The 9,265-nt window shown below is 42.3% G+C and overlaps 1 protein-coding gene across 4 annotated transcripts in view; it reads left to right on the top strand.

Annotated features, from left to right (window-relative positions):
• ZNF300 (zinc finger protein 300) overlaps positions 1-2,264 on the top strand; it is a 7,608-nt gene extending 5,344 nt beyond the window's left edge. For 2 of the 4 annotated variants that reach the window (XM_019633000.1, XM_019633004.1), the window contains one exon: positions 544-2,264. In XM_019633000.1, coding sequence (XP_019488545.1) covers positions 544-2,098 — 1,555 coding nt within the window. In that variant the 3' untranslated portion in view covers positions 2,099-2,264. Of the gene's footprint in view, positions 1-539 lie in introns of all 4 variants that reach the window. The other 2 variants (XM_019633001.1, XM_019633003.1) reach the window with 1 other exon arrangement.
• Positions 2,265-9,265: the final 7,001 nt, after the last annotated feature.

Below are 9,265 nucleotides of genomic sequence, written 5' to 3' on the forward strand. Positions count from 1 at the left end.
GAATGGTGGGATTCAAGCTTGGCTTCTTGGTGTGAATCTGATACTGAATCCATAGCAGGATCTTGGATTTTCTGTTGTTTGTGTTAGTTGTTAATTAGGAAAGTAGATTGAGGAGAGTTAAAATATTTTGAGTACCTGAGAGACCTTGTTTCTTTGAATAGTGTTGGCAGGATAATAGTTGTTAAGTAGATATATAGCAAATGGTTTATAAAATAAATGAATTTAAAAGGTGAAAAGTATTTCCATTCAGAAAGCAGGGGAAATGGGAAGATTCTAGAAGCATAATCAAGGATTAGAGTGAAACTAATCCAGACACGTTTCTATCTCCTTCAGGTCTAGTTATCCTTGAATGTTTCTCTTTTATATCCTTGTCTATCCATTCACCTGATCATACTATATGCTGTACTATTACAAGATGGCCTGTCTCTATCCCTGTTTTCTGAGTTCATCAACTACATTGGATCAGTCATTTGTTCCTCACCTCTGCATTCTGTTAATTGTTCTTTATGATTGTTTTATTTTATCTTTCTTTCCTTTAGACAGGAAGAGTAACCTTGACAGTCCCCAATCGTGTATTTTGGCGTCTTTTTCCTTCCATAATAAGACACTGAAAGGAGTCACAAAGGATGGTTCATTGTACTCCATTTTAAAAGTCTGTCAAGGTGATGGCCAGCTGCAGAGATGTCCAGAAAACCAAGACAGAATTTTCAGTCAAGTAACAGTTATCAATAACAAAACAGTGACTGTGGAGTCAGGCCATACATATAATGCATTGGGAAAAATATTTCGAGAGTGCCTAGAGCCAGATACTTTAAGACAAAGACCCCATAACTGTGATGCATTTAAAAAGTACTTGAAATCTAATATTGACCTACCTAGTTGTAATAAGACCAATTCAAGGAAAAGCCCTGATGAGAGTTTTGGATATGGAAAATCATCTAGCCAAGATGCGTCCAATTCTAATCTTGAGAAAATTCAAAATGGAGTAATACCCTGTGATGATAATCAGTGTGGAAACATTTTCACCAATAAACAATCCCTTATTCAATATCAGAATGTTGCAACTAGGGAGAAAACCTGTGTATGTATTACATGTGGAAAAGCCTTTGCTAAGAAGTCACAGCTTATTGTACACCAGCGAATTCATACTGGAAAGAAACCATATGATTGTGGTGCATGTGGGAAAGCCTTTAGTGAGAAGTTTCATCTCATTGTACACCAGAGAACTCATACTGGGGAGAAACCTTATGAATGTTCTGAATGTGGAAAAGCCTTCTCTCAAAAATCATCCCTCGTTATACATCAGAGAGTTCACACTGGGGAAAAACCATATGAATGTAGTGACTGTGGGAAAGCCTTCTCCCAGAAATCACCCCTCATTATACATCAGAGAATTCACACTGGAGAGAAACCTTACGAATGTAGAGAGTGTGGGAAGGCTTTCTCCCAGAAGTCACAGCTGATTATACATCATCGAGCTCATACAGGAGAGAAGCCATATGAGTGTACTGAATGTGGGAAAGCCTTCTGTGAGAAGTCCCACCTCATTATACATAAAAGAATTCACACTGGAGAGAAACCTTACAAATGTGCTCAATGTGAGGAAGCCTTCAGCAGGAAGACAGAACTCATTACACATCAGTTGATTCATACTGGGGAGAAACCTTATGAGTGTACTGAATGTGGAAAGACCTTCTCCCGGAAGTCACAGCTCATCATACATCAGAGAACACATACCGGAGAGAAACCCTATAAATGCAGTGAATGTGGAAAGGCCTTCTGTCAGAAATCACATCTCATTGGACATCAGAGAATTCACACAGGAGAAAAACCTTATATATGCACGGAATGTGGGAAAGCCTTCTCTCAGAAATCCCACCTCCCAGGACATCAGCGAATTCATACAGGAGAGAAACCTTACATATGTGCTGAATGTGGAAAAGCCTTTTCGCAGAAGTCAGACCTTGTTTTACATCAGAGAATCCATACTGGAGAAAGACCCTATCGCTGTGCTACATGTGGAAAAGCCTTCATCCAGAAGTCACAACTCACTGTGCACCAGAGAATTCATAACAGTAGTAAAACCATAATGAACTGAACACAGAAAAGCCTTCAGTATTAGCTCAAGCCTTAAATACTGGAACCCTGATAAATTTGGAGCGTTTGTGGAAGACATCATTGTGAATAAAGTTTTACAGGAGAATTCAAGTCTGTAATGTGATGATACCTAACTCAGCAAAGATGATGGGAAATAATTATGTAAATGAAGAACATTTTCAACATGACACGCTGAGCTTCTAAAGTTAGGAACTTTAGTCAGTAGAACAAGTTACGTGTTGAGAATGTTGTCAAGTTACATATTCCTTATTATGCCACTTAACAATAACCAAACATTATGAAATTGCTAATATTAGCTTATCATAATTTTGGCCATTTTCTCTCTATGAAGAAAGCTTGAGTTGGGGCCGGCAGAGTGGCTCAGTTGGTTAAGAGTTGGCTTAAGAGCGCGAGGTCTGAGCAACAGGGCTGCCGGTTCAATTCCCACATGGGCCAGGGATGCACCCAAGCCGAGATGTCGCTGAGCTGCCAACAGGTGGCAGGATGGCTCAGCTGGTGTAACAACAAGATTGCCTGTTCCATGGTGGGCTATGCCCACCTGCAACTAAGACTGAACTCGGCACCTTGAGCTGAGCTGCTGCCTGGATGGCTTAGTGGATAGAGAGTGTGCTCTTAACAACAAGACTGCTGGTTCGACTCCTGCATGGGATGGTGGCTACGCCCTCCCACAACTAAGATTGAACACAGCACCTTGAGCTTAGAGGCCACAAGCAGCTGACGGGCAGCCAGATGGCAACTGGCGCCCTCCACAATGAAGATTGAAGAACAACAACTTGGCTGGTCCCCTTCCCCAATTTCCCAACACTGTTCCCCTCCCCTAATTCCCCAATAAAATCTTTTAAAAAAGGAAAAAAGAAAGAAAACTTGAGTTAAAAAAAAAAAATCAGTTCCTAGAAACTGCATTATAAGGAGGGGCTTAGCGTGACCCCTAAAGGTACATGTAAAATTCTTGTACAAAGATGGAAAGATGGGTTAATCAGATTCAGTAAAGGTGATGTTCATATATTTTTCCATTTCAAGCATATAAGTTGGCCTGTATCTCTGGAAGTATCCTGGATCTTGAAATAGATGCTTCTGAACAAGGCCTTCCCTTTACTCTTCCTCACAGGGAATTTGGGATGGTAGAGAGGCTTCAATACTGAACCAAGTGGTCTTGGATTTAAATCCTGGCTCAACTACTCACAGATTGTAGGACTTCAGGCAAGCCTGCTTCACCCATCTGAATATTTTTTTCTTACTGGTAAATCAAAGTACAACATAGAGCACCTTTTTAGTTAATGCCAGTTCTTTATAATCTTTCTATCCTCCTGCAGCAGGACGCTAAGACTAATGTGTAAAAGACACATCTGAACTTGCTTTGCATTCCAGACACTCTTGCTTTTGATATTTTATTCCTACGACTGGTTCATTTTACTGTTTTTGATCCTGGTGGCCTTGATTCTTGGTATGTTAAAGTGACATTTTATTATACTTTTATTATGTTTTACACCCGCTTATATAAACTGTGGTGATTGTACATAAAGACCCTAATGCCTCCAGTTCCTTTCTGACCCCTACCCTGCAGCCCCAGCTGTTTTTCCTGGGAACCGAGGGCACTTAACAGAGGAAGTTTCTTGAGGTGATCAGTCATGCCTGCCATAGATTTGAGAGTTTGATATCTCTAAAATATCCCCTGCCCTCCTTCCTGTGGTTTTACATATTCTGCCATGAGCACCTTTAGAGGAGGACCCACGCTGGAGGTGCCCTGCAGGAAAGCATACCTGGCAAGGATGAGGGTGTCTGTATAGATAAACAGTTTACCCATGTTCACGTAGTTCCCACTTGATTCCTTCACATTTCCTGGTCACCTGATCCCCTTCTTGCATGGCTGAACTGTCTGTTGTGAAATGACGGGGCCCCTCTAGGTGAGAACCTCTGCAGGGGAGAGGGCACACCTGACAGAGATGTGGGAACTTGTGTGGGCAAATTCCTGGTCTCATGAACAGTGAGCTGAGAACACTAACATCAGATATAGTTGACCATTCAGGCCTGGGAAAGAAGGTCTAGGGATACATTTCATGGGTTGAGCTACTCTGAGGTTTCCTCATGGAAGATGCCCCAACTGGCCCTTTTGAAGGCATGAGAAGGATAAGGGATCATGTTGGGAATACACAGAAATTAATGAAAAGGGAGTTCTATATACTAACAGCTCTGGAACTTATGCAGATATAACAAAGATACACAATTCCCACCTTACAGGTCTCCCATTTGATCTTTCCACTGTCACAGCCCCCAGGCAACCTCATAGAACTGATCATGTTTATATAAAAATCCTACTTCAGAATTAGCATCTACTGGTTTAACACTTCACCACTCTTTTTCAGCATTTTGCTAGAGGAGCTAGTCAGTGCAGGGAGGCAAGAAAAAGAAATAATAGGCATAAGGATTGGAAAAGAAAAAGTAAAATGAATATTATTTGCAGATGATACACTTGTGTATAAAGAAAACAAAACTAGGGCCAGCCGAGTGGCTTAGATGTTTGAGTTGGCTTAAGAGCGCAAGCTCTGAGCAACAGGGCCGCTGGTTCGATTCCCACATGGGCCAGTAAGCTGCGCCCGAGCTGAGCTGCCACTAAGCTGCCAACAGGTGGCAGGATGGCTCAGCTGGTGAGAGCACATGCTCCCAATGACAAGATTGCCTGTTTGATGGTGGGCTACGCCCATCCACGGCTGGGACTGAACTTGGCACCTTGAGCTGAGCTGCCGCCCAGATGGCTCAGTGGATAGAGTGTGCGCTCTTAACAGCTAGGTTGCCGGTTCAATTCCCACATTAAAACAAAAACAAAAACAAGAACTTTTAAACAGTTTTAGTGGAAAACTGATAAAATTCAAATATGAGTTTTATATCAGTTAATATGATACTGTACCAATGTTAATTTCCTAGTTCTCATAATTGTACTATGGTTATGTAAGATGTTAACATGAGGAGAAGCTGGGTGAGGAATATCATGACTATTATATTTGCAACTTTTCTATAAGTCTAAAATATGCTCTTTTTTAAAAAAAGAATATTCATTTTTGCTTATTAGTAGTTAAAAGAAATTATTCTCAGTATCTGGCAAAGAGCACAAATTATGTAGTCAGAAAGACATAGCGTGAAATCCTAGCTGTGGTGACCTGTGCAGGTCACTTCAGTCCTCTGAACTTCCATTTTCTTCATCTGTAAAACTGAGATGGCAGTGCCTTAATCATAAAATTGTTATGAGCATTAGACATGCGTGTGACATGCCATGTGCAGTACCTGGCACAGAGTAGGTAAGCAGCAAGACTAAGATTTTCTTCCCGTAGGAGACATCAATTCACTATGCAACTGAGTTGACCTAGTGCCCTATGGAGATCACAGTCCACAGAGGAAGACAGATCCTTTCAATATTACACAATTCCGTTGTCATGCTACTTATCTACCTTGTACTATTCATTATTTAGCATTTGTGATGCTCATGAACAGGTGAATAAAAAAAAGAGAACTATGGTTCACCAGTGAACCTTCTCATACACCTTTATTTTACAAAGTATTATCAACAAATACAGTGAATGTTAAAATTTTAAAAAGTTATTACAGTAAAAGACACATTGCCATTAATCCCCCTCAAAATACTCCACTTCAAACACACTTATTCCATCATTCTTGCCACTTTCTGAAGCAGTTCTGGAAGTCATGGCTGCCTCAATGTCCGGAATCAATTGGAAACATTCACCTTTCATGGTCATATTGACTTTGAGGAAGAGCCAGAAGTCACATGGTGCCAGATCCGGTGAATAAGGTGAGTGAGGACACACTGTAATGTTTTTATTTGACAGAAATTGCTGTACCAGAATTGATGTGTGACACAGTGTTGTCATGATGGAGGGTAAAGTAAAGACACGAAAGAGGACTTGCAGAACTGCTTCAGAAAGTGGCAAGAATGATGGGAGAGGTGTATTCAAAGTGAGGAACAGTACTTTGAGGAATTAATGGCAATATGTCTTTTACTGTAATAACTTATTTTTAATTTAAACATTCGCTGTATCTTTTGATCATACCTCGTATATAGTTTTATTCATATATCTGCAGAATTGATTCCTAGAAGTGACACTGCTGACCAAGGAGTATTTTACATTTTGATAGCTACTAACAAATTGTTCATGTGTGCACAACCATAATGAACTGCTTCTGACGTATGGTGATCATGAGGAAACAGGCAACGGTTAAAAACAAAATGCTTCCTCGTAGTTAAAAATGACCCACATCAGATCAGACTGTCTGAGTTGTAGTCATAATTTTTCGAGAATCGAGTTAGCGATCAGGATTCTGTACAGGGTGTTACAGCATTGGGAATGAGGTTAGAGAAACTGACATCTAAGGAATCTGAAATTCAGCCCTGGGGAAACCCCGCACATATGACTTATTTGACCCTGGCCCTTCCAAATGTGATGTGTTTTTTTGTGTTTTTTTTTTTAGCTGAGCCATCCTGCTACCTGTTGGCAGCTCAGCGGCTGCTCAGCTCGGGCTGGACGCGAACCGCGGTTGCTCAGAGCTCAAACTCTTGAGCGAGCTCTTAACCAACTGAGCCATTCGGCCGGCCCTGTGATGTATTTTTTAGATGAGCCTCGGAGAGCACTAAAGACTACAGGACCAGCCTTAGGCTTCTCTCCCAAAGCACCCTGGCCCTGGCCCCATCTTTTAGAGTTTCTGCTAAGTCTTACCTCTGGGCTCTGCTGTCTTCTACCTCCAAGATGGGTATGTCCGTTGGGCCCTCAGCTGAAATGGCCTGAGTACTGTTGCAACCCTCCCCTGTTTGTCTCAGGAGGTAAATGAGGTTTTTACAACATACAAGATGTTCTCTCTCATCTGAAGGTGGACACAGTGGAAGGTAAGAAGAACAGCCAGTGACAAAGCTTATTGTCAGATGGAGGTGGACAACTGTGCAGATGTTGGGCTGTGCTTCTGAAGCTTCATGGAGAAGCTGGCTAGTGGTGGAGTTGGAAAGTCCTCAGCGCAGAGGTAGGTGAAACCAGGAGATGGGGAGTTGACCAGAGACAGGGAGGAAGAAATGGAATCCAGGAAGGAAACAGAAGTAACAGTCAAGGAAACAAGGGAAACCAGGACAGCGTGTTGTCACGGGTGCCAAGAAAGGGTTTCTAGTAGTAGGAAGTGGTCAGCCACATCAAACACACCAAGAAAGTTCTGATCATACAAGAGCCGAAAATATTGGGCTGTCGAAAAGTCATGACGCATTTTTGCAACGAAAAACATAGGAAAAATACGTCATGACTTTTCCGACAACCCAAAAGCTCAATCTGGACAATGCTAAAACCACGGTGAGCCTGGGCTGATAGCACATAGCAGCATCCAGATGTCAGCCCAGTTTAATCAAATGGCTCACACTCAAACTTCCCTCTCTCAGATGCACAGCTGTAGTTATTTTTGTGTGTTATTGCCACATCTCCTTCAAAGTTCAAACCTTTTTTTTTTTTTATATGGACCCCTGGCTGACTCTGAAATTATGGATAAACAGTGGATGTGTTTCTCTATTCTTCACTCAGGGCCCTTTCTATTATATTTGCTGTCACCTCAGAGCCAGCCCAGGCCAGTGAAGGGGTAGGTACTAGCATTCACAAGTAAAAATGGACTGTCTCATTGTGGGGTTTATGTCCCAGGGTTTGGGACCATCTTTTTCCTTTCATCTCTAGATAAGGCCAGTGCCCCACCTTGGCATCATGAAGTAACGCTTGCTGTTAATGGTGGTGGTGCCCTACCATCACCCCTTTGCTGATGAGTATCTGGTGTGTGCAAAGGTTTTGATGGCTTGTATCTAGGAACACAGCTGTGTACAAGGAATGGGGGATGTGCTATTGCACAAAGTCCCCAATGAAGTGGGATGGCCTTGGATCCAAGACAGAGGGAAAGTGAGGTCTAAAGAGGATCTTTCTTCTCTGATATAGTAGGAAAGGATGGTGTTTTAGTCCATTCAGGCGGCTATGACAAATTACATAGACTGGGCAACTTATTAGAAATGTAAATTTATTTCTCACAGTTCTGGAGGCGAAAAGTCCAAGATCAGGGTGCCAACATAGTCAGGTCCTGGTGAGAACCCTCTTCTGGGTTGCAGACTGCTGGCTTCTTGCTGTGTCCTCACACAGTGGGGAGCAGAGAGCTCTGTGGTCTTTATAAGGGACTACTGCCATGATGAAGGAGTGGGCAGGATAGCCACTATGAACACTTCTATTTGGAAATAGAAGGATTGGAAGGCTGAGTAATCTCCCACATCAGTGAACACTAATGAGCAACACCTGGTGGCCCCCTCCTTTGGTCCCCTCCTCTTGAATCTGATCTGGCCCTGTGGCCTGCTTTAAAGAATAGAATGTGACACAAGTGGTCTTTATATCATCCCTGGCCTAAACTTAAAAGGACATGACCACTTCCAATCTTGCACTCGTAGGGTCCAGCCACCACAGAAGAAGTCTGATTACCCCGAGACCACCAGCCTTTTAAGGAAGCCTAAGTGAGCCACTTGAAGATGTTACACAAAAGAGGATCAAAGTGCTTTGATTGATAGCCCCACCTGAATCCCAGGCTTCAGCCAGCACCACCTGCCACCATCTTGAACCTTCCATAGCATTGAGCCTTCAGTGAGCCATTTTGGACATTCCTGACCAGTTGAGCCTTCAGATGACTGCAGCCACAGCTCATCACGTAGAGGAAAACTACCCAGGTGAGCCCAACTAACCTAAAGACTCATGAGCCGTGATAATAATTGTTGCTGATTGAAGCCATTAATTTGAGAGTGATCTATTACATAGCAACAGATAATTGAAACAGGAGCACACACTGATAACTGTTCAGAGCAATCCTGACCTTTCTCTTTGTAGAGCCTGTGAAAGTCTCTAAGCTGTGGGTGGGGATGTGTCTTGATTGAGTGTGAAATGCTTGGTATATTATATATTTATAATATATATTTATATGTTACATACAATCCCTGTGACAGTTACAAGGGAGGGACCCTTATTGAATGATGCTCACAAGCCACATACCTCTTCTGTGACAAATACAGCTTCTTAGAACACAGGACATGCACTAACTGTAACATCTCTAACTGTAGCAGCACATGGCTTAAAGAAAATCACCC

This window comes from Hipposideros armiger, unplaced genomic scaffold, assembly GCF_001890085.2.
Source record: "Hipposideros armiger isolate ML-2016 unplaced genomic scaffold, ASM189008v1 scaffold_1225, whole genome shotgun sequence".
NCBI lineage: Eukaryota > Metazoa > Chordata > Mammalia > Chiroptera > Hipposideridae > Hipposideros > Hipposideros armiger.